The sequence below is a fragment of the Podarcis tiliguerta genome (genome assembly GCF_965153285.1).
Source record: "Podarcis tiliguerta genome assembly, chromosome: 6".
Classification (NCBI taxonomy): Eukaryota; Metazoa; Chordata; class Lepidosauria; order Squamata; family Lacertidae; genus Podarcis; species Podarcis tiliguerta.
In genome coordinates, this window is record NC_139539.1 from 51,862,655 (window position 1) to 51,885,394 (window position 22,740).

The 22,740-nt window shown below is 42.8% G+C and overlaps 1 protein-coding gene across 2 annotated transcripts; it reads right to left on the reverse strand.

The window, feature by feature from the left end:
- Positions 1-3,355: 3,355 nt before the first annotated feature.
- On the reverse strand, positions 3,356-20,006 carry TMEM275 (transmembrane protein 275). 2 transcript variants are annotated; one of them, XM_083447904.1, is made up of 2 exons: positions 19,327-20,006; positions 3,356-7,797 (listed from the first exon to the last, which is right to left on the reverse strand). In XM_083447904.1, exon 2 carries the CDS (start codon positions 7,716-7,718, stop codon positions 7,170-7,172), a length of 549 nt encoding a protein of 182 aa, XP_083304030.1. In that variant the 5' UTR covers positions 7,719-7,797; positions 19,327-20,006; the 3' UTR covers positions 3,356-7,169. The 2 variants fall into 2 exon arrangements, with proteins under 2 accessions (XP_083304030.1, XP_083304031.1); XM_083447905.1 differs by lacking the exon at positions 19,327-20,006 and adding an exon at positions 8,952-9,004.
- Between the last annotated feature and the right edge of the window lie 2,734 nt (positions 20,007-22,740).

Consider the following 22,740-nt stretch of genomic DNA (forward strand, 5'->3'; position numbering starts at 1 on the left):
TTTGCGTGCATTTGAAATCAACACTTAGCTGCTGCAAAATACCATGTAAATCAAATGTATACATGGACACGAGGGCCAGGGGCAGTAGGCACAATTCTGACCTCTCTTTTTCTTACGCATACAATAGCATCATGGTACACAATATCTTGTATGAGCAGGCCTCTGCCCATGCCTTGCGAATCCAGTGCCCACCAGAGCAGTTCCAATCCTAAAAGTTTCCCCTTGTTCAGTTTAATAGGATTTACTTTGTAGAAGAGTTGAATAGGATTGTAACCTTCTAACTAGCATTATCACTATGGTTTTCAGTGAACGTCTGGGGATTTTGTGCATCTCTCCATGCTAGAAAGAAAAATAAAGATGTTTGTGCTGTCTGTATAAACCACAAGATGTAGTGAAGGCTGCCAAGTTGGGTGGTCAAATCATTTTGTGGAGCCTGTCCATAGCTGCCAGTAATCATGGCTTTATTCTTTCCTCAGTATCAGAAACTCCCTTCCTCTAAATTGTGAGGAAGCTGGAACAACAGTGGGAGAAGCCAATTGCACTCATGCCATGCTTGTGGAATTCCAAAAGCCTGTCAACTGCAGGAAGGAGGAGGCTGGAGTAAATGGACCTTTAGTCTAATCCAGCAGGACTCTTTTTACACGCTCTTGACCATGAGTATTCTTGCATTCACTCAGGAACTGCTGAGACTCTGCACTCACAAGAGGCTTGCCCCTCGTCTGCAAGCTTCGTGCAACCTAGGTACTTATTTTCACCCAGTAAATGCTAGAGGGCATGCCAGGTTACATCTTGGTCTCTCTGTGGATACCAATTAGCACAATGTGTCCTGCAGCTGAGCTTGTTTCAAGCCTGAAGATTCCTCAAGCACTATTTATTAGCCAGCACTTTATTTAATCAGCCCTCTGAGTTTCTCTGTTACATTTTAATCTTTGAGCAAAATTCTCTCTCCCCCCCCCCTCTTTTGCCACAGACTCTTTAATCTCATTACTCTTGGATGTCAGACGAGACTAATCACCTCGGCCATGAAATCAAAGACAACTGTTGCAATAGCCAGGAGACGAGTCTTTTCTGGAAATTAATTCTTCCAGCAGACAAGCAAAATGCCATTTTAAGAATGGGAGGTGGGTCTTAATTTTGCTGTGGAAAATCAAGGCATTTTTATGAAGGTGGAGACTAATGTACAAGGTTGCCACCTATTTTAATCCCTGGGCGGGATCCCTCTGCCTTTCACAATGGCACAATATAGGTGGAGCTTCTCCTGATGTGGTGATGCGAAGAAGGGGAAAGCTTCAGCTACTGAGATTGCTTAGCAGCTATTTAAGGCACAAGGCAGAGGCTCAGCTATTGATGCGGACCCACTCCAGCCTGGTGCTGGCCCTGGTAAAACTTGAAAAAGTTCTTTGGAATAGGTATTTGGGATAGGTACAGCCTTGTAGCCCTATTGAGGTGCTCAGGCCAATGTCTGAGGGTGCAAGCTATATAGGGGCTTGCACCAGACCCATCATCCCAGCACATCCCTCACACCTTTAGCACAAAGGGGTGGAGGTAAGTTGTGGTTGTTGCTGTTGTTTATTGAATTTATATACCGTCCTATACCCAGGAGTCACAAGGCAGTTCCCAGAATAAAATCAAGATATAAAACCACAAAATACCTGATAAAAATAAAATGACAAGCCAATACACACACACACACACACACACACACACACACACACACACACACACAAACACACACAGAGCACATTTTAAAAGGGCATAGGATGTAAATTAAATCAACCAAAGGCCTGGTTAAAAAGGAACATATTTGCCTGCCTCCTAAAGGTGTATAATGAAGGCACCAGGCAAACTTCCCTGTGGAGAGCATTCCACAAATGGGGAGCCACTGCAGAGAAGGCCCGTTCTCGTGTTGCCACCCTCCGAACCTCTCAAGGAGGAGGCACATGAAGGAGTGCCTCAGAAGATGGATCTCAGGGACCGGGTAGGTTCATATGGCAGTCATTGAGTTCTTAGCATCATCCCTCAACCCTCACACTGGATGCCCGAACAGAGCTTGTGACAGCATGTGTTGTAAGTGGGTCAATGTTTTAATGTCCAGAGCAGCTATTAAATAGCTCCATCACCACTATTTCCAACTGGGGGTGGGTTTTCCCAGTTTCACACACTTCCTATCTTAGGTTCATTTCTCCACATTTGTTTGTTTTTTAAAAAAAAGCCTTCACAAGGATACAGCATCATTTTACTGCACATTTCTCCATATACACAGCTTTTTGTATGCAATTTTGCCTAATGTACAATTTTTGTAAGCCTTATTTTTTAAAACAACACATTTTCAGATGCTGTTTGTGCCAATATGTGGATTTTTATGCACACTTTCCCCCAATGTCTGCCTATTTGTGCATATAGTTTACTTGCAGACCTACATAGCCACATTCAGGGAAGTGCAAATTTTGAAGAATATCTGTGGTTGGTTTGCAAATTCTTTCTGGAAGTATGAATTGGGTAGTTTTGCATTAACATGTGAAGCTAACTGAATTTCCCCCTGATCCCTATTCCCAACTGTCATCATCACCTTGTCCCCTAGAAACTCCCTTTCATTTCCCCATAGTACTTCCTCGTGTACTTTTGGTTTTCACACCCACTTCACATAGCTTGTTAAACTACCCACAAGGCTCCTATCCTGCTTTTGGAAATATGTAGTGGAGGGATTGTTTAGAGCAGGTTGTGCACTGATCAATTTGCCCCCCCCCCCCTCACCTTCCATTCTGCTCAATTCACTACTACATCATAGTTGTGCTGCCCTGCAGTACCCCCTATGCTCGCCGCCCAGTGCAGCAGAACCAGTCATGCCGGCTAAATCCACCTCTATCTACAGTGTCAAGATGACATTGGTTTTATCCTTCTGGACCCTATGCATAATAGGACCCAAAATCAAAGCCATTAGTCAGCTCCAAGTGTTGCGCTGCTCTAAAGGGCTAGGTTCTCAAACAGTCAGATCGGAAGTTAAAAGTTCACTTAACAGAGCCATCAAACTATCCAGCAGGCCTAAAAGGTTTCTTGATTCCATAAGATCTGAGTGACTTTTATGTTTTCCAGTGATGCATTGATCGGATGGTGAATCAGAGCAGACTGCAGGCCAAAGTAGATCATGTTGCAAATTGCTTTGATGGGGCTGTAGTGTTTGGACAGAGACACACACACATCTCCAGTTCTTAGGTAACCCATCATATGCCATTGATAATATATGGACCTCTTTCACAACATCCAATGTATACCTTGCTTCTCCCAAGGTTACGGCATGATGCATTGATTGATAAGAATGAGGTTGCTCAGGTCTGGCTGCAGAAGACTAAGGAAATATCTGAATATATTTTATTGAACACATGGAAAGTCCAAAGGGCAGCACTGAACACGTGCTAAACAGTCACTTGCTTTTGTAAACATGGAAACTGTCACCAGAAGCATGACCACATGTTAACTCCAAAGACTGTGCTTCTGTACAGGACTGGCCACAAGCATTTCACACAATGAAATTGACATAATTCAACATGTTTCTAACGGGAACAAAAGTGCCTTCTACCCCAACCCCAACAGCCCATTTTTAAAAGTAATTCAGGCAGCTGTTTTGTTTTTTGTTTTGCTTACTGTGCAAAATGCCCCCACTCCCCAAAACATTCAGTTTCTGAAGACAAGAAATGAATTTGAAAAATAACACAAATCCACTTGCTTTTGGATTGTTTCAAAGTTCTCCAGCATTAGAAGAAAATGGAGTTAAGCAACTTGTTGCACAGATTGACAATAAGGACCTTAAATGTAGACCTCCCTAAAATGGGCAATATCATTTTCCTCCGTGATGTACTGAAGAAAATATTTAGATCAAGGTGACAATGAAGAAAATTACTAACATTTAGTAGTCAACCTTAACATGCATGGGCTTACTCACTAAAACAATGCATCATCACATATTTCTGGCTCTTTTCTTTGCTGCAATTTGTGCTAATTTCAGAGTGCATTTACAGTGTTAAATCTCAATAACAATTAAGTACTAGCATAATAAGCACTTGGATCTTATTACATCCAACTTCTCAGGATGCACTTGTAGGGAGCATCTTGTTAGTTAGTGCTGCAACTTAGACTATGAAAGTTGTCTTTGAAGAATATTCTGCCAAATGTGAATGGATTCTAAATCTCTCTTCTCTCTGGAAGGTTCAGATTAACCCCCTCACACCTTAAAAGCATACATGAGGGGGACTGGTGCAGGCCAGCACCCACCAGCCGCCTACCCCACTGGTCACATGTTCTGCAACTATGAGAAGGGGCCTATCCTGCACACAACCCTGTAGTCCCCACAGTTGCAGGAGTTCCTGTGTGAACCCCCTTGGTATGAGAGATGGGCCAGTGGACCCCGTTCATTCAGGCATGGTTCCATGAGTGGGTTCAGCCACTTACTTCAATTATATCAGCTTCTCTTGAGGAACTTCCACTATCAGTTTCAGGAAGATTAGTGCTTATGTACTTTGCTGCACTTTTTGGTTTACATGTCACCTTCCTTAACAGGTTACCGGTGAGGGACTGGATGATTGCCTCAGAATTTCTTTCTGTTGTAAAACATACCTTTTCAGTTCGAGGTAAGAGGTGGTAAGCAACTGATGGACCCTTGAGAAATATCCCTTTTATAACACAAATATGCACAGTAAACAAATAAATGATAACTATCAACAGTGCAGAAAATGAACCTATTTACTAGGGTGTAAGACCTTGTGGGTTGTATCCATCTAAGTCATACTCATTGAACACAGACTCACTGACATCATTAATATGCAGACCCATTAAAATCAACGGACTTAAGTTGGACAGACTAACTTCTCCTTCGATTTCGGTGGGTCTACTATGAGGATAAGTCAGATACAACCCACTGAACTTAGTGGGACTTCTGAGAAAAAACACATAGGATTACTGTGGGGCAAGCCTTTCTGACAGATGTACAACAGAGCCAGCACTGCTGGCTCATGCCAAACAGAACAGAAGATGTGGAGGATGTGCCTTATTTTATTCACTGAACCCAAATTGGAGGGAGTCAAATAGACCAACTCTAGGGAGCTTAGGAGCATTCCCTTAGATCTTCTTTTCTGCTCTTCTGCACTAATTTATTCTCTTCTTTGTTAGAGTGGTTGGTAGGGAAGGGGTGGTGCTGTGAACATGGTCTCCCAGCAGCACTCTCACTACTACATACTGGGATGGAGTGATGTAGGGTGGCAGCAAAGTCAGGTGGCGCAGAAGCACTGGTGGAGCCAATCCAGCGCTCTTTCTGATGCACCTGCCTCAACCTTGCTGGTGCCTTGCCCCAGCCCTGCTCCATCCCAATACAGGTCTGTGGTGCCACCCCCACCCCTTGCCAGCTCCTCCTGCATCTGTCTCTTTCACCATCATTGTCTCCCAGCAATTCTTACTCCCCTCTGACTTTCCCTTCACATTGCATTCCCCTTCCTTCAGTCACTGCACACAGAAGAAAGGCATGATCCCAGGTCATAATGGTTTGTTGCCCAATATCTTCCTTAATGTGCATACATGTTCCATGTGGACTGATGACATGCAAGGGCAAAACATAAGAAGGTGAAAACAAGGGGTTGGGGAGCCAGCAATTTGTACATGCCCAATAGTCTTTTTAAAAAGGCCAGAAATCAAGACTGGAAGAATCACAAACATATCGGCATCACTGCAAGAAGTATGGAACACCAAAATTTGGTGAGAAATTCAGATGGGGGAAATGTCATGAGCATCCCTACTATAGCCTCGTCTGTATCACTCCTCTTATTACAGTAAAAAGATGCTCCCAAGCAAAATGTGGAAGTCTCAGCTAAATAGGCCGCTTTACTTTTAAGGGGACAAATAATATCTGCAAGTTAAAAAAACCAAATCTTTCTGAGTTAGATTGAGGCCATTGATTGGACAACCAACACACAACATATTTCTCTGAAGCATCGTCAATTCTAATGACCTCAGGAAAGGACCATCTAACCCTGAAATCACTGTGTTGTCTGGTATTTTGATACAAGCAGAGGAGAACATGTTCATTCTCTCATTCACAACCAATATCATAGAGTAGTTGCATAAGAAGGGCTTTGAGTGATTATTTTCCCCAAATTTAAGACTCTTCTTAAGATGTAAAGACATCAAAATTTCCATTATGTGCACTAATGTTTGTCACCATATATTTCTGCACATGTCTCCTTATTATACATATCCATGTTTCAGAGGTCAAATCTTGGTCAAGCCATTTTCCTCCCAAATGGGTGGATGTTCAGACTAGCCTGCTGGTCGCAAGCTAGTTATAAAACGTTGTTTTGTCCCACTTCCTGTTATATAAAGTCTTTCCATGATTTCTCTTCCTGTTTTCTCTGTAACCTTGCAACTCTGCCCATTGCTACCCTGCACATCCTCTGTAGGACCATCTGAAACCCAACCCAATGCAGCCGAGCCTGCTGCCAGTGGCACAACCAAAACATGAATCTGAAAACCAGAGGATGGAGGGAGGTCAATCAAGGCGATATTTATGTGTGGAACCTCCAGTGACTTTTGCAGCAAGCAGTGAAAAGGAGGAAAGTATGAAGGCAGGGCAAAACAAGAGGCCAGGTGGATTTTAAATTGCACTCAAGAAGCACTGACCTCAGAATAAGAAAACAAATCAACCTCATAAAATCTGAGTGCCAATTTTCTTTTCCTTGTTCAATGTTCATTACGGTCCACATTCCTTCTAAAAAAATAACCAGAATCTATAAATTTCCCACTGTTCTTGTATCATCAGACTCTGACCACCATATTATCATTTATAAACCCATTAAAATAATGAATGAGATCCAGAGGCTGTGCTGTTTTCAGTAGCTGTGCCCTGCTGATTCGTATGTGCCATCTTTCACTTTAATTTCATTGCTCAAAATCCAGTCCTTCCACACAAGTGCCTGGCACTTCCCACTTCAGCTGTGCATTGATTTCTAAGTAATTGCTACTTCATTATGCCTTTCCCTTAAATTTCTCAACATATTCTGATGCACGTGTCGGCCAACACTAAATTGGATCCCAGATGCTTGGTGTGCTGCGAGCTCATCTAACCATCTGGTCACATGCTAAAATGCCTGCTGCCCAGCTACTCATAAATATTCTCCAGTTTGGCTTTATGACATGCCCATGTCTCTGGGCAAATTCAGTTGTATGGATTCTCCACCTGCTATGTATTTGGCCGCCGGCCCATTGCTATCCATTGTAAAAAGTTTGCAGGTCTTTGAATTCTCGTGAACAGGGGTAGACCTTTTGGAGGACATGGGGGAGTTGGTTGGGCTCAGTTGCACGGCCGTGGTGTCTTGAACTGTGTGCTCGCTGGTTTCAATTTCAAAAGCTGTGCTCCCAGGTTTGATGAGCCCGATATTGGCCCCTGGTTTGGATTTCCTTGCACCGTGAGCAGGAGGTCTCCGGCTGCAGATGCAGCACGCCCCAAAGAAGGTGAATGCCACAACCAAAAGGATGGGACCGATGACAATGGGAGGGTTGTTGACAGGCAAGAATGTCCCAAAAGCAAACGCTCCCACCAGGGTGATGTTAATGCCTGCGAGCATGATGCACAGTCCACAGGCGCAGCAAAGAGCTGGGGAAGGGAGACCCTGCGGCCTTGTTTTCTTCTTGCTTGGCTTCTGGGACAAAGGAGTGCTGTTCTTGTCGGTGAACATGTTAGTGTCTCAGGTGGGATCTTGGATTTCACTGATCATACATGGTGTCCACAAGATGGTCGATCGCTGCTCCGAAAGCCTGAAAAACAAGAAAAGGCAGAAAGGAGTGGAATAAACATGTTGATTCATTCAGACTTTCTGTTTGCGTGATTTGCAAAGATTCAAACCCCGGTAACAATGTTTAAACCCCATTTGTTTGCCTCTGTGAGTTGCCATTTGCACCACGGGCAGCTCCAGAGGGTGACAGAGTTGGGCATTTGGTCACAGAGGGCCCAGGGAAATGATAGCATTTCCATTGTGCACAGTGAAGATCAGATGCAGCATAAGAGAATTCTCAGTTTGCATGTCTTCCGGGTTAGCTAATTGGCGCCATGTCTGAGGACCCACAGAAACCTGGACCCATCTCTGGTTTGCACATTGGTTGGAGCCAAGTGCAATTGCCTCAGGATGAGCAGCCAGGAAAGATCTCCTTCCCTTGCATTGCATGAGGTTGGACTAGATGACCCTTCCGACCCTGTGATCCTTTGATTCCTGCATGAGTCGACCTGAAACACAACCACACTTGGAATACTGCATTAGTTCTGGTTGACACACCTCAGGAAGATAGTTACAGAGCTAGAAAAGGTTTGGTAGAAGGCAACAAAAACCATCATGAAGCTAAAGCAACTCTCCTATGAGGAAACACTGCAACATTTGGTGCTTTTTAGTTCAGAAAAAGGTGAGTAATGCATATCAACTTATGCAAGCTGTATAGAGAGGAACATAACATTATGCATAGTGTGGAGAAAATGCAGAGAGACATTGTATTTTATAGGCCCTAATTTGGAGTAGGAACACAGCAGGGGGCAAAGGGTTAAAGTCCTCCTAACCTCCTTGCTATTTTTATCAAGATTAGGGCTGCACACTAAGAGCCCCTGCACATAAAGACACAGGTGCATAGCTAATGTAACATGTACAGTAGCTTGATCCTAGCTTGTGATCTTAGAATCTTAGTTCACAATGCCTGATCTGTTATTTATTGTATATCTGCAGTGCCATCTGCCTTTCATCTGCTGGGGGAAGGGGGGGGGAGCATGCAGCAATTTATTGTTTTATGATATTCCATTTCTGTATTTTGATATTGCATTTCATTTTTCCTGTTGCTTTTTCTCTCTCTTGTGAGCTGCCCAGAAAACTCATGTTTTGGGTGGCCCAGGCAAACAAAGAAAATAAGGAAAACGAAAAAATACTTACTTTAACTTCCTTTAGCGATAACCCACACACTCTTCATCCTAAGCCTACAGCAGTTTGTTCTTGTGTCCCCAATAACTGTCTCAGCTTTTTAAAGCCAGAAGAGGCAGCCTTGAAGCTTCCTGCTCTTTTTCTCATCAGAGAGGCGGTGCAGAATAGTATAAGGACTGTGCATCCTCCCATCCCTTTTCCTGTTCTACAAGGCCATTGATTCTTTAAAGAAAATGCTGCAGCAGTGTGTGTGTGTGTTGAAAAATCATGAGCAAGGCTAATACTGAAGTCTAAGGGGAGAAGAGATGGGAGGTTAAAAGCATCAAAGCACCACTGATTTCATTTTCCTGTTTTATAAGAAGTTTCCAGCGTATGTAAGTTTTACATAGTAAATTCTCAAATTAAATTTCTGATAGATTTGTGGATTAAAACTATCTTCACGTATTGATTACTGTTGCCAGGCACAGCCCAATTCTCCAGGCAGTGAGAGGTTCTAGGGGATGCAGGCCTTTCCCAGGTTTCGTCTCCCTGGAAGGAGGACACTGGTATTGGCCTTTTAAACAAAATTGTGTTTGCTTACAACCTATGCAGAGGCAATGCTTAAACCACTCCAACACATAGCCCAAATCCATGGCTTCTACATAACAGTTTTCCAGGGAGACTGCCAGCCTGCTCCCAGAAATATTGCTGGCTTTCCAGAGTCCAAAACTCAGCTCTCTGACACGCTCTTACTCAGATCTCATCCACACAGGCAGCATTGTCCCCAGCCAAGGGAGGGGCAGAGGAAGCCTCCTTCTATAACAGTTTTTGGTTATAACCTAGTCATTCAGGAAGAGAGTCAAAGAGCTAGGGAGCCTCATGTCTGGGGCCAAAAATGTGGTCCCCACACTTGGAATGAAGATTTAGAATGAAGAAACAATCATGGGAGAGCCCCAATTTTGTTGTCGCTGCTGAAAATATAGAATCCAGTTGTTACTAGGAGCAGTCTTCAGCTCAAAGGGAAACATTCAGGTTCATTGTGAAGCAGAGCACAGAAGTAAAAAGAAAGAAAGGAATCAGATAGTTTATGTACATTAGCAAAGCTGGATATTAATCTTAGCACATAAGGTACACAAAAGTCAAAATAGGTAGCACTACCTAGTGGTTGGGTGGTCTGTACCACCCCAAAAGTAAAGTCCCGTGTTCACATGGAATAAAATAATTTTCCTTCACTTTAAGTATACCTCTCCTCAGAGGTCAAATCCAATCAATATCCTTACTCAATTCATTTGTGCCGTTACTTCCCATTTCTTGTCACTACCATCCAATAAAGCCACAGTCACTTCATTAAAGAAGCATAATTGATTGATTTGCGTTAGGAAGAACAATGCTATTCTGGAAGACATTATATAGGATACTCAATCAGCAGCATTGATCAGTGATACCTTGAATTATCTTCTTAAGATTCACATTGCTCAAAGTATTTGCATAAAATATAGATACCGGGTCATCTTTTCAACCATATAGAATTATTTGATTGGTGGGGAGAGGAATTTTCACAGATATCCAAACCATACATAAAGCTATGTTCATTAGGAACTGGGTCTAACATGTTTGAGAACCTAAGGGCATAGTTCTACAGTTCTATGATTCTATGAAATATGGAGCATGATCTTTCTTGGCTAACATGCCAATCACAGACACAGAAAAACTGAATCTGCACGATCCGTCTCAACAACCTACCCCTACCTGGAAGCACCCACTGTATTTCAGCCTAATCTGCTTCACAGGGATGTTGTGTAGATAAAGAAAGAGTTGAAAGGACCATGCATGCTCAGATCCCTAGGAGAAAGAGCAGCATGGGAAAAAATGGGGTGGGGACCATAACTTGTGCAAGCAGAAGGTCTCACATCCAGTCCTCTGGGGTGCCTAGTTTTCAAGGATCCAGTAGCTGATGGTGAGGATGAGCAAAACTAGAACCTTGGAGAGCAGCCTCCTGTGTTTGGATAATAAGGTATCTTTCCACACCTCACATACCTGCATGCAGAACGTCACTCCAGACTCTCAGTGCACAGTGGAAAAGATGGCCAGTGCCTATTTATTTATGACACCAAATTCAAGTTAGGAGAATTTGCTTGATAACTCCCCCCCCCCCCCCAAGTATATGAGATCTAACTACCTGCCATCAACTCTATGCAAAACAGGATAGAATTTATACTAGCAGCTTGACTGGACCCTTAATAGTCTGTTGTTTTACATATAAAGGTGGAGGCCCTAGCCACCCATAAATGTTTATTTGAATTTAAAATTCCCCAACTGAGAGAATTTAGAATGATGCAAGTAATGCAAAGCTTGGGTGTGAGTAACTGAATTAATAACAAGAAACTGTGGTGAGATGAATAACTGTACTGTTCATCAAGAACATTACCTACCTACACAAACACAAAATGTTGATGTACTCTGAACTCTTACTAAATGTTTTCTCGAAACGCATGCCAAGTAAAAATTAGCAAAATTAAGAAGTGTGTCTGTCCCGCAGAGCTGTCTCACCTCCCCCTCTTACCTTCCTGCATTGGAGAAGCACAAATCTCTCATCTTCAGAAGAATTACCTGCTTCTGTGATGTTTACCTCAAACTCCCTTTGACAGCTGTGAATGGAGTACGTCATTCTGCCTGTCAATCCCTTTTCCCACCTAACCTGGACTCTAGTGAGAGAAAAGGGGGTCATTCCTCCAAGTGGCTTAAGATGGCATAAATTCATGAGTTTTCCAGAGGCAGATTTAAGAGAGTGTGGCTGGTTTGATTGCACTAAGTCCAGAGCCTCAGAGGCACTGCAACTGTGATTTACAATGGAGCATAAGAGGCACCAAATTTTGGCATCACTGAAATTTGAGACCCCCAGATCTGTCACTGGACACCCCCCCCCCCCATCCTAGTGACTGAGCTGGAAAACTGAGGGCCTAAGGCCTTAGTAGCCTCATGATTAAAACTGTTGTTTATGCTACTTCAAATTTATCCAGCTTCACTATCTTAAATCAGGCAGAGGGCCTTGTCAGAAGTGGCACCCACTCTATGGAATGCCCTCCCATCAGATGTCAAGGATATAAACAACTATCTGCCTTTTAGAAGACATCTGAAGGCAGCCCTGTTTAGGGAAGTTTTTATGTTTGAAGTTTTATTCTGTTTTTAGTGTTCTGTGGGGAGCTGTCCAGAGTGGCTAGGGAAACCCAGCCAGATGGGTGGTGGGGTATAAATAGTATTATTATTATTATTATTATTATTATTATTATTATTATTATTATTATTATATCAGGGTTGGGGGATTTCTGGCCTGGGGGCTGAATACAGCCTTCTAAGGCCTCTTTACCTGGCCCTCAGAACTCTCCCAAGCCACACCCTGTGTCTGGCTGAAATGTGCTCCCCCCCCCCTTTGCCTCTGTTCCCTCCCTCCACTGGCATGTAGCCCTCAGGAAGTTGCCTAGAAGGGAATGCAGCCTTGGGCTGAAAAAGATTCCCCGTCCCCCAATAGATCTTTTGTATTGGATTCTGAAGATGACTGGATATTTCGCATGGCTCAAAGTTTCTGTCATATTGCTCATGTCCGTACTTGGCTAAAGGAAAGGTAAAGAGAGCCATGATTTGAGTTATGCCTGGCTGCAGTCAGGATAGACAGAGATTGCTAAAAGTAGGCTAAATAAAATGGAGGTCTTGGGTTTTTCACTCACCAGGAATTAGGTTGGATAGAGTGAGCAGTGGTAGCTACTTGTAAGTCATCGGCACAATCCAGCCCGTTCTGTACCAGCTTCCCTCACAATGGACTTCTCAGGTGGTCTGGGAATCTCAACATCTTCCCCCCCAATCTTAATTTTTATTGTGCATCATAGCATAGTACAAAAGGAGGAAAAGGAAGGAAGCGACAGGTACATACGGTAATCTGTGCATTGATTCCTTTAACTAACAAAAAAATGAATTCAGACTTCCCTAGATTTGTCATTCCAATTAGAAATAAACATCACTCATTTTCCAATAAATCAGTTTTCATATAGAATATTTTTCCCTGCACAATTATCTCCACTGTATTCCAAATCCACAACCAATTCATTAAAAATCAGAAATATAGAGATGGATATCAGTGAATTTCACTGCATGTTGCCTTTTCCTGTGACCAGGAGAAGTAAAATAAAAGTTGTCATTAAGCACTAATTTCCATAATATATTCAAGCCATAGAATTTAAGGGTGGTTTATTCTACCTCAATGAAGTATTTGGATTTAGTACAGTACGCCACATATGGTACGTTCAAAATATATGTACAGCTTAGGAGAGAACTATCTGTCAGCAGCTTGCCAGAGCTCATATCAGGTTTCAGTTAGGTTAGCTTCTCTGGAACACTAATTGCTTTTTCAAGGGCAAACATGACATCATTTCCCAACAATCTTCCCCATTCTATCACACTCAAGCATCACCCAGAGTCGAGGTTAAGAAGATAGCAACAGGCTTGATTCTCACTGTCTGGGATCACTAGAATCAGTTGGCTGGTTTAGCTCCCTCCTCACCCAACTGCTGCCCTGAAATGCACACTTCCGGGGGGGCCACTAAGGGGCGCATTGGAAGATGGCCGACAATACCATCTCTCCGACCCACACGGGGTAATTAAGAGGCTGTTATGGGAGTAGGCAGCCTCCCTTGTTGCCCCAAGGAAATGGGGAACACTGCCCTTGCCTGCTGTGCCCATAAATCACCCCCTAATTCGAAAGAAGGGGGTGAGGACCCTAGGCAGAATGCCCCCATGTGGACCTCGGCTCTCCTGGACGCTGTCTCTGATCGCGCACTAGTTGCAGCAATTTGGAGTAATTAATTACAAAAGAAGCAAATGCACATATTTCAAGTGAAGAAGGGGAGTGAAGTCTGCTAATTTAAGTGACCTCTGCGAAAGAAGACGACGGGCTGGAGAAACAGGAATATTTTACGATGAAGATACACCAAAGGCGGGGTATGTTGACAACGGGGCTGAAGGGGGGGGACCTTTTTTACTTTCCTTCTATGTGATTTACAAGAACCCCTCCTCATTAGAATCGTCGGTTGAACTGACCCAAGCAGGATGGTTAAGGTAATTGGCTGTGTAATTTGGAATTTATGTAATTTGGTTTGATTTGATGTGTTTGGTCGGTTAATAAAAAAATATTCTTAAAAAAAAAAAGAAATACACACTTCCACCTTCTCCCATGTCAACGAATGGCTGTTGTTTATTGCAACAGAGCAGGAGCAAAGCGGTACACTTGGGAACGAGTGTTATGGTGTCACTCCAGCTTCAGCGCTGAGTGGCTCAGTCCCCACTGGCAGGTACACCACACAGCTTACAAAATGTCTTTGCGTGCACAAAAGATGCTACACCACAGTGAGGCCCTTGCATATACAGAACTTCACATGCAGAGAGAGAGAGAGAGAGAGAGAGAGAGAGAGAGAGAGAGAGAGACTGCATCATAAGTCCTTTACAAACAGTTAACTGGAGACTAAACATGTGAAGGTTGGAATGAGACTGCCCATTCTGGTTCCTCCCCTGATTCCACTGGTAACCTGCATATCTGACACATTGTATGAAAGGAGGAGCACATGAACATACAGCTGTACATACTCAGGACCTCACTTAAAAACAGCCATGCTGGATCACACCAATGGACCAAAGTCCAGCATCCCATTTACATAGGAACATAGAAAGCTGCTTTCTACTGAGTCTGACAAATGGTTCATCTAGTTCAGTATTGTCTTACACTGACCGTAAGAAGCTCTCCAGGGTTTCAGATAAGGGTCTCCCCCTGTGCACCCTGAATATGCCAGGGACTGAACCTAAGACCTGTATCCAAGGCAGATGCCCTACCACTCAGCCATGGCCCTTCACTATTTCCCATAGAGGTAATCAAAAGTCAAGTGAAGCCCTCAAGTAGAAAATGAACGCAATGGCATTCTCCTGCTCAAGTTCCTCAGCAACTGATCAGATGCCCCAATCAAAAAGCCTGGGATGTATGTGGTGTGTGTGTTCAAATGACTTTTATTTCTGCAATGCAGAAATGTCTTCTTGTTGCTAGCAATTCCTGCTTCAAAGCATTTCATTTTTTCCCTCATTTTGAATCACACTGTTCCAATATGTGACTTATTTCAAAAAATTGTCCCCCTTACCTGAGGGATTGGAAAGGAGCCACCCGCATTAGCTCAATTTCTGCCCCAGATATTATGAGGTCTAGTACTGACAAACATACAGGAGAGCAAATCTTGCTGAAGAATAATTAGCAATGTGTCTTTTCAATCTTACTGGGAGAAGATTTCATGAATGGGGCCCATTTTACAGCACAATTCTACAGCCTTCTCATTGATATACTCAATATATATTTTTAAAAATGCAACATATTTTATGAGCCCTTGTAGTTACTTTTTATTATGTCATGATGGCAAGAAAGTGAAAAGGCCATCTTTTTGAGAAAGGAGGGATTTGTACTTTAGCATGCATTTCACACATTTATTTGTATATTAAAAGAGTCACAACAATCGTAGACATGTCTACTCAGAGATAATTCCCACTGCGTTCAGTAGGATTTTGCCACATAGTTGAGTAAAGGATTCCAGTCTCTGGTTGTAGGACCAGTAAGGTATTTGGACATAGAAGTATCTCCTGAAGAGTAACCACATGCAACCTGAAGCAGATGTTGGTGTGCTGGGGGCGGGAATGATCCCTGCATAGGACCTCTATGTTCAGAAGCTGTAGATACCTGAATAACAGCTATTATGGACAAGCCTCAGAGGAAGACAATTGCTTTGCTTGTAAGCCCTCAATGGAATTTGACTGGCTGCTGTTGCTAGAATAGAGATACTTTTGGACTGATCAAGCAAGACAAGTCTTAAAATGGTATCATCTAATATATGTTATCCCATCAACTCCACATGGGCTTGAGGCAGCTTACATTAAAGGATGCAACCTTCACCTTCTGCCACATCAACCTGCCCATACGTAAAGACAGGGGTGGTCAACTTGTGGTCTTCTAGGTGTGACCATCAGCCCTAGTCAACATTGCCAAAGGGCAGGGGTGATGGGAATGGTAGGTTAGCTACCTCTGCATTTATATCTGGTTCAGAGGCCCTTCTCTGGAGGCTCCTGCTCTATGAAGTGATGTGCATGGTGATTGGAGGCAGGGCCTTCACAGTGGTGGCACCCTGCTTGTGCAGTTTGTTCCCATGGGAGGCTGACTTGATGCCTGTGCTGTTATACAATCCAAAGAGAAACCAGAGTAACATAACCTGTGCTGTTTCGTTGTATGTGCATTTTCATTTCCCCCAGCTTTTTAACAGATAGCATTGCTGTTTCTTTTTCCACGCACAATGTTTCAGTTGTTATTTCATTCTGTTGTTGTAAACTGGACTGAGAAATTCCTATTAATTGAGAGGTGGTATGGAAATCTTTTGAAATGAAATAAATTAAAATAAAATAATAATAACTTGCCTTTTCCTTCCAAGGGAGATACTTTGCACCTGCACTTCAGCTGTAACTGTCTAGAAAAAAACTGCTAGCTGCCTTTAATATCTTTTTCACTTAATCTTATTCTATGTCACAAAGTTTAAGGGTGGATTCTTATTTAAACTTACCAGAAACTTCATTTAAATCAGAGAGACCAGACATACTTTCCTGAGAGTAAGTTTCAGTGAGGTCCATGAATCTTACTTCTGAGTAGACATACATGGGATCACACTGCTACTTCTCCAGATTTGTTGTCAATCAGTGTTTCTAAAATCTAATGGCTGCTGATATGCTACAGACTGACATTTGGGGAATCTTGTGTGAAATCAGAAAGGCTTAAGCTGTATCTGTGTCACAGATAAATTGACCTAGCCCCTGAGCTGATGATATAGAACTCTTGACATTTACCATCAGAAGAGCAATTGGCACGAGCTCCATACAGTGAGCAGAAGGGTTGGAGTCTCGATCTTGAATCAATTTAGGAGACGTAGCATGTGTGATGTGGCCTGAAAGCATGGCCTCGATAATGAGTTGCAACATGTGTACTTCAGAGTACATTTCAATTTTCTGTATGGAACTGTCCTGCATCAGTTCATTGAGGGGACTAATTATGCAGGGAGAGTGAAAACTTTAAATAGTTTACAGAATACCACAGAGCGTTCACGGCTTTGGCTGCTGTTGACTTTAACTAACAATCTTTAGAGTCAGATAAAGCACTGGAATGGCATATTTTATTTATTTTATAAAATTTTATATACTGCTTGTTGGTAAAAAACCCCCAAAAACCCTCAAAGTGGTTTACGAAAAGATAAAACAAGAAAATCAAGGAAAAAATCAATATTTTAAAACATACAAAAAGTTTAAATACAAAAAAGATTAAAATTCACATCTCATTTCTAAGCACTTGGGTAGTCTTGTCTAGACAAGAATGTTTTTAGCAGGTGCCGAGTAGAATACCATGAAGGCACCTGCCTGCGCTCAAAAGGCAGGAAATTCCAAAGTGTAGGGGCTACCACACTGAAATATCAAATACTTACAAATGCAGAATGGGTATTATGTGGCAGCTGCAGTAGTGCCACTTTTGCCAATAAAAGCGGTCAAATTGTCATATATGGGGTAAGGCCTACTTGGGTAGGTAAAGTGGTCCCAAGTTGTTAAGGCCTTTATATATTAATAATGACACCATGAACCTGGTCTAGTAGCAAATCGGCAACCAATGCAGATCTCTGAGCACAGGTATTCTATGTTGACAGTATGCTATGAGAGTACTTTAAACTTGTGAAGCACTCTATCAAACTTGGAAGACCAGCCAACTCAGTGAATGCCGAAAGAACTTCGCCTGAAATAAGGAATCCCTTCACTCCTTATCTGAACTTATGAATAACACTCCAAACATCTACATATTGGACATTTTGAACATATACTGCACCAACACTTACTGGCCCCTGGAAGTGAGCTCTGACCTCAGGGTGGGAGATCTAATGTTAGGTGTCCCCTAATGCCTGCTGCAGAACTGTGCACAGCCTCTGTCCTACCAAAACTGGAAATCTGACTTTGGAAGAGCCAAGAACAGAGCATGCTAGTGATGCACCAGAAGGCTTGTATTGAAAAGATCCAATACCTTCCCAGTCCACCTGCCCCCCAGCATGTCCCCAAACCAGAGTGAAAATTACACCAGCCCCAGAAGCTGGCAAGGGTGCCATCCCAATTTTGGCTCTCCCATTGTGAACAATGGGAAGAAAACTATTTTATTATATATATATTAAAAAAGGTTGGAGGAGATGAACCTTAGAATGGCAGCCTTAAAGGGTTTAAATTAAACAACTTAAAACTGCATGATTAAAGAAACTTTGAATGGCCACATCCAGTACATTGATTCTATCCTCCAATTTTCATTCACTTGACTGAGGTTTAGAGCAGGACCTGGGCAGTTTATAGAATCCTGTGCATGGTTAGAGTGATTCCATCCTGTAACCAAAATCTCATATAACTTCTAAGCATAGGATGGTCCACTATAAGTGGGTTCTGTTACTGGTAAATCAATTAGCTGAAATCTCCAGTTTAATGAATTACAAGTTTACCCTCAAGGTGAAGAGGGGGGTGGCAGTCCTTAGATCAATAGAAAACTGAAGTACACATTTTATAGAGAGACATTGCTGAAGTGTTTTAGGCGTGAGAGGTGTCTACTTTCTTTGTGAGTGTATTTCTCAGACATATATTTTAAGAAAACCTGCAAATTGAATAAGTGTGGTATTTTGTAATGGAAATGTAATGGAAAAATAGAGGCTCACCCAGGAACTGAAAAATATTACATAGATATTCAAAAGAAAAGCTCAAGCAGCAAGCAATCATTCCCTGTTATAACTCCACAAAAGGAGACTCAAATTACAGAATTTTTCAAATGCTCTCCAGCTTGCAGTAAATGGGTTGAATTAATAGACAGCAACAAGCAGCTAGGAAGTTGCGTATCTAAGGGACACCTCTTCCATTTTAGTGTAAATGGAAAGAATATCAACTGGTTTTCAGCGACCTTTCAACCTGTGGATCTGGACTGCTGGTGCTGAGACATCAGATATAAAGCAAACACATTGCATTTTCAGATAATTGGCTGATTAGTTGTCCATTTCCCCCTCCCCTTCTTTATTATGATCAGCACTGTCTATATACATAGTCTATATATAAAGGCTACCAAGCACTCGGCAGAGAACTGAATGGAAGCCTCTGTCCTCAAACACCATTTCAAAACTCTTCCATGGTAGATGTGAATCAAGCTAGTTTTTTCTCCCAAATAAGTGGTATTTGGGACTGACAATTTCTTAAGTAATATGAACTTCATTATTTAGAGTATGAAAATGTCATTAAAAAAATAAAAATAGGTTTATTATAATGGGGTAAAAATTACCTGGACTTGAATCGCACTATGAAGAGCGCAAGAGAAGCTCTGCGTCCTTAGACAGTTTTCTTTTTCCATTTAATCTTTAGGAAAACCTCAGAGGGAGGGGGGGACGGGTTCAGGGAAGCTTAGACGAAAGGCGATTCACAAGACCCAGAAACATGGAAGGTCCTCCGTGATGGGTGAACTCCACCGGGACATCACAACCGTGAGAAACTTAGACGGAGCTGAGGCATCCTTGAGGTCTGAGGCTCCCTGGGAGGAGGGTATTCTTGGAGCCGGCTGCACGGATCTTCTGGAGCCTCAAGTGGTCTTGATCGGAGCTTGCGTAGAATGCCTTGCTTTGGGGAGCCGCCTCCCGGCAGGATGTTATGCTTTTTCCTAGGGAGAGAAAGATTCACGTGCCGCATGTTTGCCCTCTTCCCCCGGCCGCTGCATCCACGCACACAGCAGGGAGATCGGCTGGTCGCCAAGTCCAGCGACGCAGGAAGCCGGGTCTCGATGGCTTCGTTGCCAGGAGGATGTCACAACCGCTACATCTCTCCGCTCCTATTTCGAGCTGGTCGACAGCCTCTTGCTACAACCCAGCCTCGGCTAGGACTCCCTTCCATGCTCTCCCTGACGCTGTTCACAGCTTTGGTGCTGAAAATAGCAACTGCTCCCAATTTAGCTGCCTTCTGGACTATCAACGCCAGGGGCAGTGCGGCTCTGATTCTTCTTCTTTTTTCTAACCCCCACCCCCACCCCAATCAGCCTAACTTCTCTCCCCGCCGCTCCTTTTCTGCCTAGTGAAATTTTCTAATAAGGCCGCAACTACCGGGAGACCCACGATCCTTCAAACAGCAGGGGATAAGTTTGAAAAATGCAGCTCGCACAGATCTGCACAAACTTGCATCTCTAATGAAGGGGAATGGGTTTTATTGCTTGCCATCTGCTCCTTCCTCGTGCCTTTGTTCCTTGACTTTTTTTAAAAAAAAGTATATTCGCAGACCATTAAATCCCACCTACACCCAAAACAACATCGCACTGTGGCTTTCTTCATTCAGCATTCAAGCAACAGAAGCGAGAATGGAAACAAGAAGGCGTTCATTGAGGACATTCCCCCTCCTCCTCTTCCCTTTCAAAGGCTTCGGGGATCCTTCTAAAGCTGGGGACATCAAAGTGGAAGGACAACAATGAGATATCAGCAGAAGGCACGTGTAGGCATTCAGACAAACCCTTGCATTGTCTAGGAAAAACTGCGTAAAAGGCGTTAGAGGATGGCATCGGCAGGTTATCAGCTGCAATGCCCCTCCTTATCTTTAGGATGCTTAGGGGATCTGCTTAGGTCTGATTGGTGGTGCAAATTGGTCAGGCCTGGACCTATAAGCAGAATGAGGGGGTAGAATTCTGAACTGGGTAGGGACCATTTCAGATTGTAAGAGAGGGCTACCATTTTTAAATGACCCCCCTCCAATTAAAAGCTCCATGTTGTTGTTGTTGTTGTTTTATTTATACCAAACCCATCTGGCTGGATTTCCCCAGCCACTCTGGGCTGCTTACAATACATATAAAAACATAATAAAACACTCAAGCATTAAAAAACCTCCCGATACAAACTCCAAAATGTTAAAAACAAACTCCAAAAATCTAGCACATCGGGGACAAAGGTTCTAGCCGAGTCTACACCCACGTGTGCTGTTTCCTATTTGCAGTCTGAGAGAAATGTTGTGTGTGTGGTTTTTTAAAAAAATGTATGATAGCATTCAGCCTAGAATTGAATTCCATCCACTCTACAACCTCACAGTTCTCACTTTACCACATCATTTTGCTGCGTGTGAGTAGAATCAGAGGACCAGAGGACTGAAAAAGATCTTAGAGATCTTTTAGTCCTACTTCACCCTCCCCACCTTTCACACAGCATGTCTGAGATGCTACAAGATGCAAATGGGTGTTTAGCCCCCAACCAACAACCGTAGTGTTTAGCCCTTGTAGCAAGCTGAGAAATCCGGTGATGCTTTATCCCTTTTCATACGTACAGAAAGGATTTTGGAAGGAACTCTCTTTTACAGTGATATAAGCAATAATGTGAACAGCAGGGCTGTCATTATCTAGTTGACAAAGGTGAGTGACAGCAGAGTTTACGTCAAGCTCTGAATTTACGACAAGACCGGTGGGTGATTTAAGACTGTGAATTAGGAGATGTGCCTAAATCATCCTGGGATTCATTCACCCTGCAGAGTAACATTGCTGATTAATTCACGCTAACTGAATATATTTAGATTACTGTTGAGGAAGCAATAGATAATTTGAAATAAAAAACAGAAAACTATAAACATGAAGTAAAGGTGCATGCGTTTAATCTATTAATTTTATGGATCTGCATGAAGCAAATCCATGTTTGACAAAGGAATTAAATAAACAGCAAGCTTCTGACGGAGGAAATTAGCACTCAAAATGGATTTGCAACTGACAGGGAACCGATATGGAGTGCAGTAAAAGATTTCAAGCTTCAAATTAACTTATCTGAAGTTGATGACTTGATTTAAGCAACTATATTGAGGTATATACTTTCCAGATAATAAAACAAAGCCAAACAAAAGGCACAGTTGTTCCACAGGATCCAGATATGATCCCTGAAGGGGGAGAAAGCACTCAGGACCCAATTGCATCTAATGTGCATCATCTTGGGAGGGGGTGATAACTATAGCAGGTGTGGAAAGGGAATATAATCCTAATACAATCCCCCTCTTATTTACATCAGGGCAAATCTTCATTGATCCTGTTAATAATCAGCACTCCCTTCACTGCTGATGTAATTTGCATTTTATAAACCCTGCACCTTAAACGCAAGGACACATTTAATGTCGCATCAGATTTTCCTCTCTGTTTCACAATCATCACTTTTTCAAAGCACTAACACTGCAATATATTGTTGGTTGGGAAATGCGGCACTTTCATTAGGTAGTGCACTTTCACTGCTGCTGTTGCTGCCAATCGTACCAATGGTGGTTCACGGCAGGTGGTGGCTGTGGAAATTCAGGCTCAGTGACCTGGGTCTGCACCTAAGAGCCAGTCAAGGTGGTCTCTGGCCTTTTCAGCAGTCTCAGCTTTTGCAGCTGGGCCCTTTCAGGCCAGGTGGGGGAAAGTCTTCAAGGCAGGTCTTCCAGAACTCACAGCCAAGATGTGAGTTACATAACAATAAATGCCGAATTGTATCATCTATCATCAATTAAACTTGCAACGCAATCCTATGCATGTCTACTCAGTAATATTTCCCCTTGGTTTCAATTAGACTTAAACCCCCCCCCCCCCAGGTAGGTGCAGAATTAAAGAATAGACTCCTTATACAACATCATTTTCACCTGAAAGTCCGAATTATCCAATTGTGGCTATGAAGTGCGTGCCAATGCAACTATAGCTCTATGGGATTCTCATCTATTT

Bases quoted from the DNA above. Each gene is read 5' to 3' on its own strand.
- TMEM275 (XM_083447904.1), bottom strand. From the start codon at position 7,718: ATGTTCACCGACAAGAACAGCACTCCTTTGTCCCAGAAGCCAAGCAAG.